Genomic DNA, 22,883 nt, shown 5'->3' with positions numbered 1-22,883 from the left:
ACGCGAAGCGGCTGCGGTTCACTTTCTCCCCTCGGTTTCGTCCTCAATTACACGGGGGCCCACTGCGGAGCCTCCGTGTAATTACACGGGTGAGATGGCTCGACGAACCGGTCGAGTGAATCGCGAGTAACAATTTTCTTTTTCGGGCCCGCACCGGACCCCTTTCACTCGGCCCGCTGGCGCGAGACCCGGTTTCCTTCCAGACCGAGAAACGGTAACGTTATTGTTACGCGCTATTGTCAAACGCACCTCTGCGTATTTACGCAACGAAACGTGAAACACGGTCGGGAAATTACATAGGGAAACCAAAAAAAAAAAATAGAAAAGAAGAGATGCGCGTGTGAGAAGTGTTGTTCGAATGACGAGTTGCTCATATGTAAAGAATTTCTTCGAGTAATTAAAGAGTTAATATACCGCGGTTGCTTAAATTTATCAGTGACTCCGATTACGTGTAATTTATTTTAAGAGGATCTACAGGGGACATTTAATAATACGCATAATCCTCTTCCGATGTGGGAATTTAATCAAATTCGTTTTTATCATATAATCCCCGACATGTGAAATAATTCATATGACGAGTTTGTAACTCAAAGCTATCATTTCACGAAATAGAATAAAATTCGCGAGGAACGAACGTTAAAAGACGCACGAAGGCGCGCACACCTCGATGCAACCTGACGTCTCGCAAGCCAACGAACGTAAATCGCGAGACACAACCGAATGGAGGAGACACCTGTAGGCGACACGCGAGTGACACGAGCACAATGGGCACACTTAGGCCAATTATGGCGCAATCGTAGTCACGTTACTTCTGGGAAGTCGCGACGATGCGACGAGACCTCCCAATACAAAGCGCATAAATTTATTTCCGGGACCTCGGCTCCCACAACAAGCTGCCAAATGCGTCTATACAAATCATTACGTACACTTTCACACACACACACACACACACTCGTCCGCGAAAGTTTCTCGCCAACAATCCGCGAACTATGCAGCGCGTGTGTACCGCGACAAACATGGTTGGTTCCGCACGCAACCCTGCACGGATATTCCCGTTAACCGAAGGGGAAGAGGCAGCAATTTTCACAAGTGAATTCGCCCCCGCTTATTTATCCGATCTGTCTAGACGCATACGATATTCAGCCTGCTGTCCAAGCTCCTCATGTAAAAACGAACCCTCTGATTCACGTTCGTTCGTCTCTTCACAGATGCGCGTTCTCCCTCGTCTCGCGGGCACTCGGAACAAGAATATCCCGACGAAGACGCGTACAAGACGTGTTCGACGGCGGTGCTCCGCTACAAAATACAGATATGCTTTCCGCGCGATTGCAGATAAGAGAACGACCCCGTGTGAAACGAGGAGAAGAAGAAGAAGTGGAGGACGCGCGCGGAGAGGAGGAAGAGGAAACGCGGCGAGGGACGAGGGAGCGGGGAAGAGGATGACGAGCAGGAACATCCCGTGAGAGGCGAGAGAGGAGAGAAACGGCGGCGTAGGGAGCCGCGGGGAGGGGGAGGCGTAGCGGGAAATGACTGGCAACGGGTGGTGCGGCGTTGCGGTATATCGAATAGTAAAAGTCGGAGAACAATGGATAAACGGAATGGTACAGAGCCGAGACCTTTCAGGCGATCGGGTAACCGGCAAAAATCGCGCAACACAATGGGTAGGAACGCCCTCCGTGCGGGGGTCCTCTCCCTCCCCCACCCTCTCTCATTCTCTCACTCTCTCTTTCTCTCTCTAACCCTCCCTGCCGCCCGCCCGCTCGTAACCGCGGCGAGTCGTTCTCCCGGGCGTTCGTTTTCCACGGAACGTAAACCCGGGACCGACCATCCACCCACTCACCCCTGGACACACCCATCCGACCGTGCCGAGTCGAGAGAGATTAACACTCGCGGAAGCGCGATTAACCTGACGCGTAATTATATTCTCATTCGGGCAGAGCTGCTCGGGATACGCGGGGGGGCCTTCTGTGAGGCCTTTTACGCATTATTGGCAATTCTTCTGTCATTCTTAATAAAAAATATCGGTCACGGTGAAATATCACCGTCGCTTGTTTGGATCCAATAACTTTGTATAAAAAAAGTTTTATGTGCTATAACTTTTTTAATAAAATCGTCGAACGTCAATTTAAAGGTTTTTTATCGGAAACTTTTTAAGCTTTATACGTATTCGTTATCTCTGACTGAAAAAAGGGATTTTTATGCGTTAATCAACGTTATAAGTGACCTAATTCAAACGTTAAACGAGAAACGGAAGAACTAGCGTCGATTTTTTGACATCTATCTATGCAGGTGTCTAAACGGGACACACGGCGCCACCTATTACGAAGGAACCGGACTGTAAGAAAACGGCGTTGAATGCTCGCGGATAAAATAGTCCGTCTTTTTACCGACAACCGTACGCGATCTCGACGGAAATAAAAAAAAAAGGATTGCAAATATAAATAGAAAGCACCATTCAATATTGATTTCTCGTGTGCTATGCAACTTTTCCTATATGTTTCAGTAATTATAGTTTAGCTATCTCAGTTATGTTAGCCAAAATCTGCGAATCTTCAATAAATTGTAAATGAAAAGGATTTCTTTCGCGAAGTTTTATTTTCAATTCGCGATAATTCAGGCATTATCTGCTTCCGATATAAACGCTTATAAGTAGATAATCGCCAGCGCCGACAAGTGAATAATTCGTACACTTGGGCATGTAATTAGAAGGCAAGCAAATAAATTGGAGAGAAGAGGGAGAGATACATGCGTATCTCCAATCAATCTCTCGATAAACAAAGTTCTTTCACTCACCTTGTAAGTTGTCCAACATATACGTCAGCAGCTTGTTCGTTCCTGCAGGCTCCCCGTACAATGCCATCACCTCTTTGCTGAGTGGATTTCCTTGTAGTCCAAGCACTTGTAACTGGAACAACTTTCCTAGTTCGTACGGTAACACGCGAAGGTAATTTTGGTTCAATAACAACTCCCTGAAACAATAAAGAGTTCTGTGTGAGAATTAGGAATCGGACGGATGAGCAGAATACACTATAATAATATATAAAATTGTTCTTCTGTTTAATCCCTCTTACTACATACCTGAGGTAGATGAGATCCCCCAGTTCGGCAGGCAGACTGCGCAGCTTGTTGCTGCTGAGATCTAAAGCACGCAAGTTGACAAGACGACCAATCTCAGGTGGTATCCTTTGTAGGCTGTTATCGTTTAGATAGAGCGCCGTCAGGTGGGTCAACTGCCATAGGTTAGGGCTTAGGTTTCTTATACTGCCTGTTATCTCCAACTCCGGCCAATAAGATTTTTTCCCCGAGTTCGCATCCTCCGTGGACATAAACGAATGCGTACGACGTGGGTTGGAGTTTTCATACTTGTCCTTGTGATTGCGGGACATCTTAGATCCTAGGGAAGAAAAGGTGTATCCCCTGTTAAAGCAACAGTTATTTGCGTGGATTTTTAACGCTCGAATGTCACGCGCCGACTACTTATGGTCGCGTCACAAGAGCATCAGCGCGTACGCTGACACTCGCGACAATAACAAGTCAGCTGTCAAAGTAGCAGTCAACTTTGTGCCGCGGTAATCGACAGCCAACAAAGCGATCGTAAAACAGTAGAGCTACAGCGGCAGGTGCCGATTGTCTCATGTTGGGAGTGCGAGAGTGACTCGGAGAGTCGCGGCTGCGTAAAGATATCGCGACTCGGGCAATGTCATCTGCACACACAGCCGTACCAGTGACATTAGGTACGAGCCCATAACCTATGAGGGACAGACGGAGTTTCCGACGCTCGCATGGTCGTATGTGACGGAAGCTCGCCGCATTCGGCGCGGGACGCGACGTCCAGCCGGCCGTGATAGGTTATGTCGACAGTGGCGGCGAATTTCGCCGCGCGACGGAATAATCTTTTGAGCGCCAATCACTCATACTGCCCGAAAAAGTTCGTAACGCTGTCGCGACGACAGGTCGACGACGCGTTCGCCTAATTTCCCGGCGACGGACGTGGCCGTCGGCCGCCGTGTTTGTTAGCGCGCGCTCGGCGCGGCATTACGCACCTTCATCTACCTCTTCAGCACAGACGGGACGCGCGAGGAGTTGATACCGAGTGAAAATTTCCGCGTAAACAAAACTACCTTGACAATCACGAATCCTCCATTTATCAACTGCAACGACCGTGCGCCCACGGAGCCGCCCGATTGGTCCGCGCCGTCGCCGAACCTTCCCGAAGCAGCCGACGTCGTTGAACGGTCGCAACCAACAAACATGGTTCACACGATGCTTTCTTATTCGCGACCGGCGCACATCCCTAGATCTAGGAACTAGATCTCAAATGTTTACTTTATCATTAAGGTCTGTATTTATCACTCTCTTTTATCGATAAAAGTGCCTTAAATGCGGCTCCTCTGACAATCTTATGTCATAAATTATACGCATTATATACTGAGCCACTTTTAGAGATACTTTTATCAATAAAAGAGAGTTCAGAATGCTAGCTTAAGAAAAAATTCTAATTAGTCTCTAGATGATACGATATGTTTACTATTCGCTTTATTAATTTAAAAATGTGGAAAATCAATATTATCTATTATATGGCTATTATAGCAACACCGGACTTTTACAGATTAGAACGCAGACTATGGTACTGCATGCGCATGCGTGTTGTTCAGAGTGATTATTAACCAATTAACAAACCGTTTTTCATATTAATACATACATTTTGCGGCACTCTGTATATAATTCCTATGTCATGATTCTGTTAGGATAGAACAGGGTAGCTAATATATAAGCTTGATCCACTAAATCTAGTTAGTAACAGAGGAATGAGTGTACGAAATGGAAGTTAAGCCAGTGTCACACGATGCTTGTTTTCGTGCTGGATTGCTTGTTGGATGGAAATACTGCGTTCTGATTGGTGCGTCTCTAAAAATGAATGATGATATACCAATCAGAAGGCAGTATTTCCATCTAGGAAGCAATCCAACATGAAAACAAGCATCGTGTGCCGCTGGCTTTACTGGCTCGAACGATCGCTAATTTATGTGAGATGTGGCTTGCACGTGCCTCGTCGTTATTACAAATCTTATTTGTTTTGTATTAACAATCTTATATGTCATAAATTATACGCATTATATACATCCATAAAAATACTTTGAAAACTTGTTTGTACTAACCAGTAAAGATCTTCACGGAATATGTCTGAAAACATGTGTGATGAAATTTTGTTCAAAGGTTAGTAATGTAATAAACAGTGGTATTATGAGTATTTATTACATTATTATATGTTTTATTTTTTCCTTTGTATTCTCATACAGCAATAATTACGTGCCACAGATTATTATAAAGCTGAAAACACAGATGATGAAGAAAATAACAATGACTTATTGGCTCAATTGTATGCTGAAATTTATTATCCTTCAAACCATGAGATTGAGTTAGGAGCCAATATTTTATCAAACGCTGTACCACTATCTAATTGCATTGTCACTGAGTTAAATAAGCAAGAAAATATACAGCATAGGTTCAACAAAAAAGGGATTTCAGAACTTGAAGTCACTAGAGGTAATTATAAAAAGGTTATGTCATAGGATGGAATGTCAAGGAGATGCTCTGTAGCTGTTAACAAATTTGGTCACATTTGTGCCGATAGTATAAAGATGATCTTCCAAATGTTATCACATAAATATTGACAGGATTGTGCAATTCTTTTTGTATTTCTTGTATATATATATTTTATAACATGAACATGATGTGAATGTGATGAATATATGCTATTCTGTTTTATCATATCTAACAAAAAATTTAAGATATTTAACAGTTTTTTTGTAAATTCCATATTTTCTTAGACCTCTAGATTTAATTGAAAAGCTGTAAAAATGGTCTTTGAAATGTTCCTGATTGGAACATTGACACATTCTTATATATAAATTGTAGGATTTCTGTATCAGATACTAACTGATAGCTAGAGATGTTAATTTTGAAGTTTTTAATTGTTTTTTCATATTAAGCATTGTTTCAATTCATTTTTGCATGTACCTTTACTGTATAAAAGCTTTTATAATTCTGTGCAATCAATAAGATATAAACTTTACAGAAAAAATCAGTATTTTGCCAATAAAGTTTTCAAGCATGGCATTTCCTTAAAAAGCACTGCAAAATATTTTGTTACCAAATAAAAGCTACTGTAGAAGTTTTAATATATATTGATACATAGTAAATGTAAAATTCAGATCTTCAGATATTAACAGATATTAACAGGTTTATTGCCATGTAGAATTCACATGTGAGTCTCATCAAATTTGAATTTTCTGTTTTTATGTTAATAATATTGTATTGTTTCTATTTTATATCTTTATAAATTATAAATAGTAAAACCATTCCTAATCAAGTAGATAAAATGATTATCTATAAATAAGCGACAGGGCCCTTGAGAAATTCACATATCAACTAGATATGGATGATATGGCAGTCAATGTATCAATTGGTATTAAGTAATATATGAAGTGTCCTATTTTACAGGACAAGAGGAACCAGTTGCTAAAGTGTCTACTCAGACTAACAAAAACAATTTAGCTAATCAAGAAATAGATAATACTGCAGGTTTGTTAAGTATTAGTAATTGTATAATATATAATTATAGGGATACTAGTAAAAGGATTTTAAATAACTCTTCATCAACAGAAAAAAAGAAGAGTAAGAAGAATTCTTCCAAAAAGCACAATTCTCCCAAACTGCTAAAGAATAAGCACCGGGAGAAGTCACAGAAAGAAAATATTGTTTCGAGCGACGAATCAGATATGGACAGCAAATACAATGTTTTACAGAAGAATATGAAGCAAGAGAAGCTTATGTCAAGGAAAAGGCAAAATGAAACTTCGGAGGATTCTGACTCTGAGTCTGTCTTGGAAGTGCCACTACCACCGAAACCAAAACCACTTCTCATCAATTTGCGAGACTCTGACGATGAAGACGCTGGAAGTTCGATAGACGAGGATGACTTGCTCGAGGGAAGATTGCACGATAAAAATGCGTTCAAGAATAGCTCAGGAGTCTTCAATTTTAGAGCCTCTTCATCTAGCTCTTCATCTAGTCCCGAAGTGGAAATTATAGAAGTGATGCCCAATCGTCAAGATACAATCGCCATAAGTAACACTGCCGATGAGTCTTCGCAAAACAATAATATATCGGTTACGACGAACGACAAGAGCACACGCGCGCATGAATTTAACGATGACATTGTTCTGAACTGTACCATTATTCAAAAAGGTGCCAGAAGTATCGACGAAATCAAGCAGTTGTCCAAGAGTGTGGAGCAAAATAAGATAGGCACGTCGCCCGAAGATACAAGCAAATATTCGAAAAAGAGATCATCACAGAATACGCCCAGAGACGACAGAGCGGACGATACCTGCACATTTCAAGAACCATGGACGTCACCGGATAGAGGAGAAAAATCCGAGAAGCAGACGAAAAAGACGCGGCAGAACACTAATATCAATGAAACCGATAAAAATATTAGAGATAATATCAAATATAATCTAAAAAATAAGGTGCAAAGCGTGGAAGATACATCGTTAGAGATGTCATATGGCATCAATAATGATCCAGTGGTGAGTCGAAAGAGACACAGTGAAGGCAACAACGGCGAAGGCGGAGAAGATGGAGTAGCGGAGAACAACAGCCCCGTGCAAAAGCGACAGTGCACCGTTCAGCAGAGTGATCAACTGAATGTTGCATCGACATCACAGAGCAGCGGGAAGAGAATAAGAAATCCTATAATTTCAGATTTTCATAAGCTTCCTAAACTAGGAAGCTATTGGACCAAGTTTTTCGTACCGCTGCCGGAGGTAGTGAAGAACTTCTACAATGACTCGCGTGGCCAGAACTTCTACAATGACTCGCGTGGCCAGAACTTCTACAATGACCCGCGTGGCCAGAACTTCTCCAATGACTCGCTTGGCCAGAACTTTGATATCCACGAACTCCAAAGCGGTATGTCGAAGGATCCGAAGTTGTGGGCGATCCTGGACGAGGACTTGATGCCCTGTCCTGCGATCAAGCGGGGCAGATATTGGAGTAGATGCTCTTCTTGTCAACGAGACGGTCACCAACGCAAAGATTGTCCGGAACAGCGTGCTAAAGTAGAATGTTGTCACATGTGTGGCGTACGAGGCCACGTCACATGGCGTTGCCCGCAACGGCAATGCCTGACCTGTGGTAAGAAGCAGGACACCTACCGCAAAACATGCGAATATTGCCGCACTTTGTACTGCACAATGTGCTGCTCGGTGGGACACAAGAAGGAGTACTGTCCCGATCTTTGGCGACGATATCATCAGGTAACGAGAGAGGTCAGTCGTTTGCCGCGGAATCCAGGTAACGTAATGAAACCGGCGAGCCAGTTGCACTGCTGCAACTGCTCCAAGCGCGGCCACGAGTTTTCCACGTGCAATGAGTATCGATGGTCCGCGCATTTTCGCACTTCGCCATTCGTGACGAATTACACGGAGGGGCCCTGTTACGAGCTGGAAATCGGCCCAGAGAGAACCCCCGTGATCGACAAGACCGTGGAAATTTTACCGTACAGATTGAAAAACAAAGGAACATTGAACCAGCAGATACAAGAGGACATGTCAGTAGCAGAAGTGCAAGCGGAGCCATTTCCAGACGTAAATGCCCCATCGTCATCGACTAGTGCGCAAACCAACGAGAAAGTGTATACGCAGGAGTACCCAGAGGAACAAGTAATGATGATATCGGAAGCCACTGTGTTAAACTTTGCTAATGTTATCTATTGCTGTGGAAACTATCGCAATAAGAAAGATTCCGACGCGCGAGTGTTGGTGAGTAATCTTTCTCAACATAAGACGTTGAGTTCGGCCGGAAAGAACTTCGTGCAAAGTAAATTCTCGAACGGCACCGTCATCCCGGCCTTCCTCAGGAAGTTGCGGAAGGCAGCACATTTTGAGATGACGATAGGTCTGTTAGCCAGTAAGTCTGAAGTAATGGTGCAGCTGATGGCATCGAAAGAGTGTGTCTGCTTGTTATTCTATCTGTTACTTCACTGGTTGGACCTACCGATTAACGAGAAGCAGCATGGGATAGACGTGAATTTACCCATGCAATCTGACCTAATGTGGCACTTTCTCACAAATCTAGACTTGCAGCGCAAAGAGATAAAAGATCCGTTCAGGCTCATGAATGTAGTGAACATTTTCAAGCACAAGATGCTTAATATGCCCAAAAACAAGGAATATTTTCATAACCAAATGTGTATGTGGGATGCGCAAACAAAACTTCTCACGTACATCAACACCCATCCGGAGCCGAGTTCTCACGTTCGCAAGATCTTGTCATACATAGAGATGTTAAAGTGCTCGGAAAATAGCAACCATCAACTCGATGCCGCCACTTATCTTGATATTCTTTTAAGTTACAATAATATATACACACCTCACACACCGCCGAAGTTACGAGTTACATTACAACGCATAATGGAACAAATTCAAAACTTGGAAAAAACATCAGATTTCACAGAAGATCAATTTCCCTCAGATGCTGACGCAAACTCGGTATCATTTGCGACGTCGTCTTTTTACATGTCGCAGGAAATCGACACGATTGCAAATCCCTCCACGACTACTAACGTTCAGGATATGCTTCACGATACGTCATGTGTCATTCAGATGAACAATTCTGATGATATTTATCAGCCAGGAACTAGTAATACAGTGAAAAATCGTATGCAATATCCTCAGAATATTTCATCGTTTCATAATGAGCCGGTATCAATTCAATCGATAAATTTGGAAAGAGAAGATGATAAAGATAATGGAGTAAACATGAACACTAACGTACCGGCGACCAAGACAAGTATAAATACAACAGATACGAATAATCAAAGTAACAACCAAAAACCTCCGACGCGGAAGATGCGGAATAAAGCATCGACTGTAGAACAGAGACTGTTAAAGGAGAATTTGTTATGCAAGCAAGCAAGGAAACTTGCACGTCAGGCCTATGCGTTTGAAATACCTTATATGGTGAAAGCAGCGGAAGATCTACAGAGAAAAATAAAAAATAAGACACTTAATAAGAAACACCTTCAAACGATGAGAAAAATGATAAGTATGGAGAGCAAGCATCGGAAGCAAATTAAAAATTGTTACAGTCACTTGAATTGACATTTCTTTTGCGCATTTGTTTATTGAAATTGTGTAATATTTTATAATTTATCTGTACTCTTATAAGTTGATATGTGTACGAAAACATTCTTTCGTTAGAGATGTTTTTAAATAACTACGTTGTACTGGGAAAATTACCTTTGATACTTTCATTGATAAAATTATTATTATAAATCTGTCAAAGTATAACCAGTATAATTCTGTAAGATCGTCACAAATACAACATATTCACCAAATTCATCACACTCATCACACGGAAGTTCCTTTGCGACAATTTATTGTCTATGCGCGTTCATTCGACAACAGCGAAATTGTGAAATACTTTGTAATAATTTTATGTATGTATGCGTAATCCTTGAAAGACCATTGAAGATGTCGTTAAATAAATATGTGTTGAGGGAGTGATAAATTATTATTTTTTTTAATTTTCAATAATTCTTAAGAAACAGTTATATGGAATTGTCAGAAATATAATTTCATCAAATTTATCACTTTTATTTTGTAACAAGGATATTTTACGAAAAAAGAAATATATTATTACAATGAAGTTAAAGTTTGAAACATCTGATGGTAATAAGTAAATTATAATATCGATATCAAAACTTTTAAAATCAAATGAATTATTTTTTATATCAATGAACAATTTAATTTTGAATATTGTCTATTTTCTGATTATATAAGTTGTAAATATTGCTTTTTATACCGCTTTATATATCTGAATAAAATATTAAATAATGATTTTCTTAAATATTACAAATGAAGAATTTATTTTCTTTAAAAACTTCAATATTATATATATACTTATTACCATTACTTCATGTGTGATCTTATATATACATGTACATCAGCAAAATCTCTGAAATATAGTAATTTTAATGTCAAAAGTATTACGCACCTACATTCTAGAAACCTTATTTTACACATAAAATACTAGACGTAATACAAAGTAAAACATACTACACATGAATGTTGTTGACAATGTTACATTTGCTTGGAAATATATTCTCGGATTATTTTTAGGTACATCAATATCTCTCGTTAATGTTCTTGATTATAGAATTACTTCACTCTTGTACAAGTAGAATCTTTAATTGTACAATACTGTCCTAGTAATGTCATACAATCAAAACACAATCGACACACATCAATTTTAATATAGTCAAGCAAATTTTATCAGACAAAAGCACAAGTGACCAATTATGAATCTGCCTGTTATTTCTTCATTGGTGGTGGTCCTACCATGGGAGGTGGTGGTCCATTCATTGGAGGTCTCATATGTCCCATAGGTCCTATAGGACCCATCATAGGACCCATTGGCCCCATCGGTCCCATCATAGGAGGCCTCATGCCCATCATTGGAGGTGGCATCGGTCCATGTGGTCCCATCATCATAGGACCTCCAGGACCCATCGGACCGGCTGGATGCATTCCTGGTGGTGGCATCATTCCCGGAGGACCCTGAGGTGGCACACCAGATCGCGATCCCAGGCTGGAGCCGAGATTCGGCGGCGGTGGTATCGCTGCACCCTTGTTCGCCGCGAAAGGGTTGGAGGCAATCTTACCGGCTTTGAAAGCGGCGGTTGTTGCATCGATAAGATGTTGAGCCTGCTCTTCCATCCATTTCTGGTAAAAATACTTAACGTTGTCCTTGTGTTTACGACCCTGACAATGTGTCTTTCGTACGCTTGGTGAGTCGTGAGTTAAGTATGTGTCGCAGTAATCACAATAGTATTTCGGCATCGTGTCAACGATACGTTTCTACACAGATTCTTGGTAGAACGGATTATTTAAATTCGTCTTCCTATGTGTTTACTATCATAGCGATTATCAACGAATAATTGAAACTTGTAGGTTATATACAATATATGCTGACAACTCGTGGTAAACTCAAGCGCACTCTGGACTAAAGTCGATGATGCGCATGATCGTCAATTCACCAAACATTCTAGTATAAAAATAACTATGCTACTGAACCAAATTTTAGTAAGTTTTCATTACTCTAATAGCGAATTCGATTGGATTGCTACTAGGCTGCGTTCCAAAACTCAGGGGTAGAGTAGTGTTTAATTGACCAATCAGGATAAAAAGAACAAAGATTTCTTTGTCATAATTAGGTCTGTTTTTTTCCTAACACTTTCTGCACTAGTGCTGTGACCGGATGTCACTAACTGAGTAGAAAAGTCGATGTTTAACCATTCAGGCCCCGCCGAACTTTTAGAAGTGAACTTAAATATAAGATCCGACTATGAATACCGGCCTATATATCAGCTACATCGCAACATCAGTTGCGATACATGACCTAAGAAATGACGCGATCTACCGCGAACTAGCACGGTCACGTGACGTCTTTCAAATAGTTTTGCCCAGTGATCTTCAGTTACGGAACGACTAATGGCGGAGTGGTACGGATGCGTTGGAGTCGTTCTGTATTTCGCGCGATTTCAGCTCACCTAAGGAGAGCCTCGGCGTGAATTGTGTCGGTAGTGCTGAAAATAATTCCCATGAGGTTTATCGAGATGGAAATTTCGCGAAATAACCGCGAAAAGTGAACAACGCGTCTCGCATAACAGGTAGGTTAACTACATATTCGTACGCCGCGAAACCTGAAATATCGAAAATAAGTATTGTGTGCGTGTCGAAGCTAAATGTCTTTCAATATCCCTCGTAAGTTGATGTCTCAAATATCGAATGTAGTTTGTGCATATCTATATGCAAATCGGATCGAGAATCGCAATCGTCAGAATTCGTGACACGATCCCAAAATACAATTCCAAATAACAAAATGATGTCAAATAACGTCTTAATAACGTTTTAATGACATCTCTGACGTCAATAAGATGCCATTAAAACGTCATTTGATGGCATCTTGCTACTTGGGATGTTCAGTAACGAATCAGGTCAGGGTGACAGTGCGGGTTCGTGGAACCGTTCCGTGTTTCTCGCGATCTCGCTTCGAAAACGAGTCTTAGACTCGAACTATTGTCGTTAGTATTGAGTCTCGCATGTCCACAGTGTGACGAATATCGTTAAGTCGCCGCGAAAAACTGCCGTCTTGCAGAAATGTCTTTTGGGAGTGTCGAATGGAGCTTCGTGCGTTCGTTACTTTGTATCTGTTGGGAATTCAAATAGCTATCCTTTCAGCTCGCCGAAACTGGTATCTCGTTATCGTCAGGAGTGCTGAAAGTAAATTTCGCATATTTGTCGCCATTTGTCGTACATGTCCAGAATGAAATGATATGAAATATTTCTCGCAAAATAGATCTTAGAAAGCGTTGAGTAGAATAGGAGGAAATACATAATCGAATAAGTAATATAGTATTAATTGTACTACCTACTTAGTCTTGGGAAATTGATATCGCATATTAATACTAAATTAATAATCATAGCTTAATCGTTCAGACATTTCTGACGGATAGTTAGAAAACTAGTCGAAAAAATCAATATTGTTTATTCTCTGACCAATTGAATCTCAATATTAGTCGTGAAATTATATCCTCGGTCGATAATATCCATATTACACTCTATCGATGTATCAAGGATGCACCCGCTTGATCTTTTTGTTGTCAGAGTACGCAACGTGTCGCGCGTAATGGAATTTACGCGCGGTCGATCGAATATTGCGCTATAAATATAATGGGAGAATAATCGTAATTGTTCGTCGAGGATAAAATAGTTCATAAGATATTTTTAGATATTCACTTTCGTATCAACTTGTAGGATAGCTTGCACCTTTCATTTTTTCAATAAATTGATCGTACTTATTACCTCATTATCTCGGCAATGCATAACACTACGATGCGGCTTGCAAAAATTTTAGTTATTTTGCTTCTACATTCGAACTTTATGATAAATAATTCCTTTCGCAATTAAATTCTCGGTAATTATAAAAATTGATTACTGCACGAGCCAGCGAAATTGCTGGGACGACATTTGATAACTACATTATTACGTTATATTTGCTTTTATTGTAGTTATCTATACATATACATATAAAGGTTGGATAAAAGCAGACATTTTGTTGACGAAATAATTCCGTTTATTCTGAGCAAAGTACAAAACATTTTTTCAGCTTAAGACCTAGTAAGTTATGTTTGCAAAGTTACTCTTTTTCTCGCGGTGTCGCGAGTAACCGGTATAAATATGCCGTCAACAATCGCGAGACGTAACTCGAGAAATAATTTAGTTAAGGCAACTCTGTCGTCACTCTATACATATTATTAGTTTTCCTCGCGTGTATATAGTTTTATATATGCATATATATGTTACGATCAAAACCCGAAGTCAGCCATTTTATAAATTGGCTGCATTTTTCACACTTTGGTTAATTCTGTCGGCCACATCAGTAGTAGAAAAGTAGAATTGAAGGAGAACTATAGATACAAATATAAGGTTAGTGTTTGCAGTTGTAGCCAACAAGTTAAAGCTAATTCTAAAAATGGCCAGATTTGACTGCTCAAAGCTTAAGATGATTATAGAGCTTCATATGTTTCGAGCTTTGGCTAGTGTAATCGGCCAAATCTGGAATTGGCCAAATATTTCGCGAATTTGTTATACTCCGGGCTTTAATTGTAACATACAGTATAGATCTTTCTATGCGCTGCTCGATAACTATAAAGCCGATCAATCGTAAATATAATTACAAATTCATCTCATGTGATTTCACATTAACGGCACTTCTTCTTCCAAAAAGAAAAGGCGAAAGGGGATCTCCAAAACGTACACATACGTACACTAAATTCTAACCCGACTAGACTAGCAAGCGATCGAAATTTAAAAAACCGGCTGTGATTACACCGTCCGTTATATTATATACAAGTTTCGCCAAAGCTCTTGGCGGGAGTTAGGCTGCCATCGAAGTCGGCAAATAAATTAAAATCTTAACGATAAAACTTCTAAGATTAACTCGCCGCCGTTAGCGAGCGATTATCTGGGACTATTAATGCGTACTCGCGAGCCTCGTAGGGTGAACCGTGAATCACACATTCGGTGTTAATTCGTTCGTATCGTTTTTAGCAAAATATTAGGAGGATCCTCTAAAATCGGGAGTGAGATATTTTATTATGTATATAACAGTTCGAAAATATATTGGCAGTGTTTACTTCGAACACGCATTCATTTGTAGCAGCACACAGCTTCGCATATTTGTTTATACATATGACACGCGATTTACGGTTCACCGTATATATAACTTCGCGACTCTCGATTATCCGTGTATACTTATATGCTTCTCTTAACTCCCGTAAATAAATTAATATAGCCCAAATCGTTAAAAATACTGTATAATATTTCGATTTGAATTAAGGTAACGATAAGGTTCTTACTAGAACTATGAACGTGAGTTTTGTTACGTTCCTTCTTCGTATCGCAAGTGTTGTTTTGCGAATGAATCTTGTGCATCAGAGTAATGTGTGTTTTGCGTGTTTATACATCGATATAAAACTGCTAATATTCGTCTCACATCCTCTGACTTCTAAAAACCTGATCATGAGCATTGAGATCGAGCAAAGATCCATCTGCTTTCTTCATTGAGAAGAAAATTCGATTGGTATAAAAAACAAGAAAATACGAGACGTACAATATCATCATATTGAGACGGAAATTGCCGTCAGCTCGATATAAAATTTGCTTAAACGCTGTGTATAAACGTGTTTCTTCATAAAATAATTACATTAAATAGGCACACGCGATGTTTTGAGATTATTGGCGCCGAGAATATCTTATTTTTATATTGCTTATTTGATTGAGTTACGTATGTGAGATTTAGCAGCGATACATAATAATACATAATAATTCACGAGAGAAATACGCAATGATCAAACGCGTGTTATAAGACTCGTCTTATATTCAATCGATAAAATGCGATTTATATTTAAGACGCTTTTGCTCCAAACGTTTTTCTACTTTATGCGCGAGGCCCTGCAATACTGGGTAATACTAATTTCCGCATTATTACCATATATCACGGTTAGGAATTATTGTCTTTTAGCAGACGCGAGTTGGTGTAGTCGTGACACTACCTTGTTGCCATTAAAACCGCTCATAATTGACGAATACGTCGCGTCAAGTCGAAATCTCCCAAGTAAATTCAGATCTTCATGGAATAAATTTTTACTGTTTAACCATTCATTAGTGTGGTGGATTAGAAAATTACTATAGAAAAATTATAGAAATTTCAGCAAAAAGAGGAGTGTTAAAATAATACAAATAGGCCACTAACTCTTAACTTCTTCTCAAACATCACGACTGTAATAATTGTTTACGTTAATTTTGAATTAAGTTACTATTTAATTCATCGAAGTTCGATTTACGTAATTTATATAAACTTTCATATTTAATATACATATATAATATCTATTATATAATGGGTGTTACCCATTGTATATAGTTTTGATATTATACATATATATATTAAATATACAAATATTAAATCGTTTTAAAGCGTCTAGAATTATAAGCAATAACCGTGCTCATATATCTTCGGGAGATAAAATGAACAAAACCACCACAATAATGAATAGCTAAATGTTTACAATTGCACAAGAACGTGCTAGTTAACAGAGTATTCCCAGATCACAGAGCGGTCTCAAGAGTAGGTGCACTCGGGCTACGGGCAACGTTTTGTGTCGCAGCGTGTTGGGGTGATTCCGATCTCGCTCTAAATCTCTTCTTGAAGTATTGGTTCTGCGTCTGGTTAGTGTTTGTGTGCGCGTTTGCCAGGAACTGCGCTCTCGCCAATTGATTGCTAAGTCTCCTCGATTCGAAAGCAGTCACGGGGTCTAAATTTTTCGATTCGGTCGACGGTACAGTCTTCGAATATTGCTCCGTACTATTCGCAGGAGATGCGATTCGCTCGGGATTATTAGATACACTCGCAACCAGCTTCTGCATTTTGTCGCTTTGATTTCGCAGCTTTGTCGTGAGATCAGTATCAAGTTCGTTCGTCGGCGTCTTATTTGCCGTTTCGCGATCAGCGAGACGCAAATGAGTCGGTAAATCGCTGCAGAGGTCCAATTGCCTCCTGAAGTTCAGTCTTGAGATAGGTGACGTGTTCTCTGGCGAAGGTTTCATAGCTTTCTCCTCTGCAGCGGTGTCTTCGATTATGGTGGAAGAAAGTACATCTGTTCTCGGCGTCTGGAACCTCCAGACCGAACGAGGACTCAGAACTTTGGCTAAGGGACTCTGATGGGCGTTCGGCGACGATTGTTGCTGCTGCTGTTGGCACTGATTGCGCGACAGTTGTAATTGTTCCGCCGCTGATCGTCGCATAGGACCTGTCTTCACGCTCTGCTGAAGGAGCAAACGCTTAAAGTCCATTCGTGACGTAGGCGACTGGACAGTAGTTGGTATCTGGAAAAGATCCAGCAAATTAGCGAGTGAAACGAGCTGTGTCGAATTGCAATTCGAGGTACGATGTCTTAAAAAAATAGAGATACCACCAATTCGTTTATAGAAAAATTCAGTTCGTCATCTTGAATGTCAAATAAATTCAGATCTTGTAAAACTTGGGAGAAATCAACAAACTCTCATTTCTCTGAGAAAACTTCCAAATAATCTCTCGAATCGATAATTTTCACGAAGATTTGCAAATATACTCGTGATTACCTCTGGAGCTTTCTGAAATTCCGGGCTCCAACTGTGTCTGGTGCCAGCCGGTGCCTTCACTAGGGAGTTCATCGAGCCGTAAGGCGACAGATTTTCATTATCGTCGTTGAGTTTGATGTTGAGCCGTTTCTTCGACTTGTGAATCGCGGCGAACAGTTCCTCGTTGGACATGGTGCTCTTGGTGGGCGACAGGATCAGATTCGTCGGTGTGTTCCTGCCGGAAGAGGTCTGGACAGGAGTGCTCCTACCGGAGGAGCTCGGCGATGCGCAATTATTAGCGGAGGTTAGAGCTAGACGTTCCGCTACGGTTGGCGCCGATCGCCCGATGGGAGTGGACGATTTGAAGCCGTTACCGTAGCCGGGGCCGATCGGCGAAATTGGATCATTCTTGAAAATGTCCGCGCTAGGAGATTTCGTAAGAGGATCATTGGCGGGCGAGGATGCGAAGAATCGATATCCGAGTGCAGCTAGGTTTAAAGGCGTTGCGAACCTGCTTAAAGACAATGAGACGTTTAACGTTATGCCTATCGATCGCGATTACTTATTGTTAGCGTCGAGTTACCTCGACGAACTCGATGTTTAATGATCTATGCTCTCACGAGATAAAGGTAGCTTTTCATACAATGGAGATGGAGAGGATATCTAGGCGATTAATGTCCGTCGATACCATCTCCGGTCTCTTATAATTAATAGAGTCGTTGAAAGAAAACGCGATTAACCTGTTTCTGACATCCACGACCGACTGCGGTTGACTCTGCACATATCTACCCCGCGCCTCCTGCTGCTCCAAGTTCCTCCTTCCTAAGTCGACATGGGAGCCATATCGGGTTTGCTCGTTCTCTGCTATCCTCTGGCCCTGCTTCGCCATCACGTGCATTCCGCTAAAGGAACCGCGCCCGAGACCTCTCGTAATGTCCGGTGTGACGCTGCGTGGCGGGTCGACCTCTCGTTGAGGTCTCCTCGTCGGCAGAGTGTAGAACTGCTGGTTGACGTTTCTGGCCGGCGAGCACAGTTGCTGGTTCTTCGCATTGTGCATGTGCACTGTCTGGTAATTGACGGCTCGCTGGAAGTCATAGTTCGCCATTTGTTCCTGCGCCTGTTCGAGGAGAGTCTTGCCGCTGTCATATTGCTGGATCGGGCGAGGATCGAAGATATCTTGCGAATAGATCTGCTTTCGGTCCGCGATCGGTTGCTTCTCATTGTCAGGATAAGTTCGCAGACTCGAGTCCTTCAGAATCTCCTGGTATTTCTGTGACTTCTGTCGGTCCTCCGCAGGCGGCGGTGGAGCGACGTAAGGTGGCGGTTGGACTATCGCCTGCGGCGGTATCGATTCCGATGGTATGCTGAGTAAAGGATTGTCTGCAACAATTAAGAGAGTGTCGTTACGTTCCTCGCAAATATTCGAACTCGCGTCGCGATAGGATCGATTACGATCGTTTCGTTTTCAGACACTTGCGATCTGGGTATTACTGTCTTTTAAGATCCTTCAGGCAGTGCGAGAGTAAAGTAGTTCTTTCGAAAACTTGTTAGATTTTGATCATGCCTACGTATGTTACAGTTGGTATATCGTATTATTTTTTACGGTTGTCTCTTGCTTTGTTACGATTATTCTTGGAAATATATCGCGTTTAGAAGTTATAAAAAAAGTTTTGAGTTTTTACATATATCAAACACAGCGTTTCGTGAGTAGATCTTAGTACGATTGTTAGTTTTCTATTGTTTGTTGGTCTTATGTAAACGTTTCGATTAAACGCGTTAACGATACTTGATTAATTATAAGACGCAGTTAATTTGAACACATATATTAAGAACATTGGCTGACACGAGGACTGTTATCGAAACTGCAAGTGATCAATCCAAGCAAGACAAGCATATTGCAAAAGCGCCACAAACACATGCATGCGGTAGACAAAACGCGAGCAAATCATGATACCGCGAGCGAGTTGGATGCCAATTTCCGCGCAAGTTGTATAAATGAAAATCGTTTAGTTTAAAAATTCTATTTTGACGCTCATTCGAATTAAATACGTATGTAAATTGAAATAACATAAATACTCCCATATCGAAAAATTTAATTGTACGATATATACGTATAAATAAAAGAATGGAGAGAGCATTATATTTCATTCAAAAATAAAAAGATAGAAATTCGCTTACGAATTCGCATCGACGTCAAGCTTGCTCGCCGTATCAGCGAAGTTAAAAAAAAACGTACTCACCAGGTATATGGAGCATGGAACTATGATATGTGGGTGTGTGAGTTACTAGTGAGGGGTGCCACACGCGCGTGAGGGTGCATTTTTTCTCTAGAACTATACAGTAGGCACATGTACGAAGATACGTAACGAAAAAGAAATAATACACAAAAAACAGGCTCGAGGACCGCGGAATTTGCGAGGGGTGCAGTATTTACAGTTTCAGAGATGTAGATGATGCGTGGTATATATGGATGAGACGACAGACAGACCGAGAAAGAGAGAAAGAAAGAAATAGAATGAGAGAAAACAAATGACAAAATGCAACGGCTTTCCAAAAAGAATGACGTCTATTCACATACATTCCTCGTAAAACGTTAATGACATCGTCTCTCGTCGGCGCGTCTAATTCTATGTACAGGCAGACTGCGCCGCGATGCAATCCGAGTGTACAGGGTGAGAGAGAAGGTGTGTATACATATACATATTTATATAATAACGTTGCGTAGATCTTAACGACGGATACAGGGGTCTTAACGCTACGACACATATACACATGTACAGTACACGTGAATAGTGCATGCTCCCCTGCCCAGGTTGTAAGTACGTCCTTGGATATTAGTTGCAAGCTGATTAATTAACACTGCTGCCAGGGTAACACCGTGAGGGAACGCGGTTGCGCAGGCGATACGACGCGCTGCACCAATTCCCCGCGATTCTAATTAATGCAGATGCGCCGGTATTTTACAACCGGTGTGTTATTATCGCGTGTTACCGCGAGCACACGGAGCCCGAACTTGCAACACTCGCCCGTAACTCGATGTTATCGCGCGCTAACTAAGTGTTCGAGGTTGACATGGTAACTATCGTGTGGATTATAGGTGATGTATGCCCGTTACAAAACGTCCGTTATATCACCCATGAAGGGAGAACGATTCCTCCAAAGGCGCGCACAACTACCTTCCACGAATATTCTTATGCGCGTAATTTATCCGCGTCCGAATAGTCTCCTTTTGCCTTTCCCTGGAGATTATTTTTCTATTTTTTATAGATTAGAAAGCTTTTCCTCTTAGCGTTTTCTGACATGGAGTCGGATTTCGACAAGGAAGAATTTAGCAGTCAATTTAACGATATCATTCTCTAGAATAATAAATATATGTGTATGCGTAGAAATCTGACTGAAAAGGGATGTCGCGTTGTCACGGTGCCACCCTGATTGAAACCCATGATCGCAGCTACGGGGTTCTATGTGTCCACAGTTAGTCCTTGTTAGTCAGTGATAGACGCTACTTACAACGACAGGCGAGCACGCATCGAGCTAACATGCGACACGGCAAGTTAAGGCACATTTACGAGAGTTTCACGAGCATGCCGGGACGTCAACTGCCATTGTCTGCTCGATCGTGGCGGATGACGGCCCTGTTTATTTGTAAAATACTTAACAACGATCAGTCAACAGTCGGACTTAGAGATACGTCTTAACACTTCCCCGACCCGAGCGAAATTAAAATTGAGTCACCAAATCGGTCCAGTGAATGCACAGTGTCAATTTTAACTTATGCCTCGGTGAGTGCCGAAAAGACGCCCGAGGAAAAACGTAACGAGACGTAACGTTAACGAGACTTTCACGAATGTCTCCGATTACACGAGCGAAGAGGCGAGATGGTCGACAAAGTGTTAAGGTAAAGTCAGTACAATAACGTGATTCTCGCATCGCCGGTTCGTAGATGGAGGTCAATAACTTAACTTCGCGTAATGCATTATGTACTCATCGATCAATCGCGAATGAAGCGTGAAAGGAAATTGAGGAGATCGTGGCCGCACGATTACATTTAAACGCGTACGCATCGGAACGTCTCTTTCCCTCGTTGCTTTATCGACGTGAAAAAAAAAAAAGAATGAGACTCACGTCATTGGCATCAATGTTTTCTTACCCTCGTTCGCGTCGTATCAACGTCGGAACAAAGAATGCGCCATGACGAATTATCCGTCTATCGCGAGCGGATTTTATTGACTCTGACTAATCCTGCTCTTTACTTTTCCACGCGGATTTACATTTCGAGACTCCCGCTGCGTCGCGAGAAATAGCCACGAAATCGCGCAAAAAACTCGACCAACGATAGGAGGCTCGTCGACCTTGCGATAATACGCAAAGTGGTCGTAGCTGTTTCTGGCAATGCAGCGAAGTGGGCGTTCTACACGGGATCTCAAAGTCGGCAGTACCGTAAATCATTTTTATCGTAGTCACTGGCCATGTGTGCAGTTATACACAAAAAAACAGAAACGTGCATCGCTCTATGACACTACCGTCGCAGATATCTAAATATATAAATTATTATATTCATAGGTAATGCTTCATATGTATATATATATATATATATATTACACGACACGTTCGTGCCTCAATATATATAAATAACGTGAACAGAGAGATCGCATTTACGGCCGATCTTGCAAACGATTTACGCTTGTCGCATCGACGCGGCGATTTTTCTCTGTACATCTGATTGGACGGATTTTTTTTTTCTATAATTCTCTCTTTCTTTCTGTTCGCGACGCGAACAGTTGCGCGTGTCTCTAAAAATAATTACAAATCGGCGAACGGCGAAGATAAATATTATCTGCACACAGCCGCGGCCGAGATCGAGTGCACGGCGAAATTTACACGTGTTCCGTCTGCCTCTTACGCCAATCGCGTTTATTTTGAAGATCGCATGAGCGGAATTATCTGTGACCACCGCAATTATATTTGACTGCAATTTTACGCAACGGTACCTCGCTTTATTCGACACTGCTCGTCGCAGTCATGAAAATGTCACAGGTTGTCGAAAAAGTCTCGTGAATTATTACACCGTTTTTTTTTTATTTTTCTTCGACGAACGCGTTAATATTATTGTTTACTTGCGACGTGATTCAC

General features: G+C 41.3%; 4 protein-coding genes across 4 annotated transcripts in view; 1 reads left to right on the top strand and 3 right to left on the bottom strand.

Moving 5' to 3' along the window:
* Window positions 1-2,157: 2,157 nt before the first annotated feature.
* Window positions 2,158-4,135, bottom strand: LOC106748840 (CCR4-NOT transcription complex subunit 6-like). The gene is made up of 4 exons (XM_014627719.1): window positions 4,044-4,135; window positions 3,079-3,394; window positions 2,794-2,969; window positions 2,158-2,180 (listed from the first exon to the last, which is right to left on the bottom strand). The coding sequence occupies exons 2-4, from the start codon at window positions 3,384-3,386 to the stop codon at window positions 2,158-2,160; spliced, it is 507 nt and encodes a 168-aa protein (XP_014483205.1). The 5' UTR covers window positions 3,387-3,394; window positions 4,044-4,135.
* An 877-nt stretch (window positions 4,136-5,012) lies between these two features.
* Window positions 5,013-10,578, top strand: LOC106748865. Its single transcript, XM_014627780.1, has 4 exons — window positions 5,013-5,217; window positions 5,320-5,547; window positions 6,505-6,585; window positions 6,667-10,578. Exons 1-4 carry the CDS (start codon window positions 5,181-5,183, stop codon window positions 10,167-10,169), a joined length of 3,849 nt encoding a protein of 1,282 aa, XP_014483266.1. The 5' UTR covers window positions 5,013-5,180; the 3' UTR covers window positions 10,170-10,578.
* A 375-nt stretch (window positions 10,579-10,953) lies between these two features.
* On the bottom strand, window positions 10,954-12,072 carry LOC106748866 (U1 small nuclear ribonucleoprotein C). The gene has a single exon (XM_014627781.1). It carries the CDS (start codon window positions 11,907-11,909, stop codon window positions 11,382-11,384), a length of 528 nt encoding a protein of 175 aa, XP_014483267.1. The 5' UTR covers window positions 11,910-12,072; the 3' UTR covers window positions 10,954-11,381.
* A 3,131-nt stretch (window positions 12,073-15,203) lies between these two features.
* LOC106748842 overlaps window positions 15,204-22,883 on the bottom strand; it is a 95,000-nt gene continuing 87,320 nt past the window's right edge. Inside the window, exons 9-11 of the mRNA XM_014627723.1 lie at window positions 18,491-19,130; window positions 17,772-18,261; window positions 15,204-17,516 (exon numbers count right to left, since the gene is read on the bottom strand). Coding sequence (XP_014483209.1) covers window positions 16,740-17,516; window positions 17,772-18,261; window positions 18,491-19,130 — 1,907 coding nt within the window. The 3' untranslated portion in view covers window positions 15,204-16,739. The remainder of the gene's footprint in view (window positions 17,517-17,771; window positions 18,262-18,490; window positions 19,131-22,883) is intronic.

This window comes from Dinoponera quadriceps, unplaced genomic scaffold, assembly GCF_001313825.1.
Source record: "Dinoponera quadriceps isolate SergipeBrazil2010 unplaced genomic scaffold, ASM131382v1 scaffold1889, whole genome shotgun sequence".
Lineage (NCBI taxonomy): Eukaryota > Metazoa > Arthropoda > Insecta > Hymenoptera > Formicidae > Dinoponera > Dinoponera quadriceps.
The sequence above is the reverse complement of the archived record's forward strand: the minus strand, read 5'-3'. Positions and strand labels throughout refer to the sequence as shown.

Bases quoted from the DNA above. Each gene is read 5' to 3' on its own strand.
- LOC106748840 (XM_014627719.1), bottom strand. From the start codon at position 3,386: ATGTCCCGCAATCACAAGGACAAGTATGAAAACTCCAACCCACGTCGT. The intron at 2,970-3,078 runs GTATGTAGTAAG...TTATTGTTTCAG, and splicing joins GGGGATCTCATCTACCTCAG to GGAGTTGTTATTGAACCAAA. The intron at 2,181-2,793 runs GTGAGTGAAAGA...CCCTTTTTTCAG, and splicing joins TATGTTGGACAACTTACAAG to TCAGAGATAACGAATACGTA.
- LOC106748865 (XM_014627780.1), top strand. From the start codon at position 5,181: ATGTCTGAAAACATGTGTGATGAAATTTTGTTCAAAG. The intron at 5,218-5,319 runs GTTAGTAATGTA...TACGTGCCACAG, and splicing joins TGATGAAATTTTGTTCAAAG to ATTATTATAAAGCTGAAAAC. The intron at 6,586-6,666 runs GTTTGTTAAGTA...CTTCATCAACAG, and splicing joins AGAAATAGATAATACTGCAG to AAAAAAAGAAGAGTAAGAAG.
- LOC106748866 (XM_014627781.1), bottom strand. From the start codon at position 11,909: ATGCCGAAATACTATTGTGATTACTGCGACACATACTTAACTCACGAC.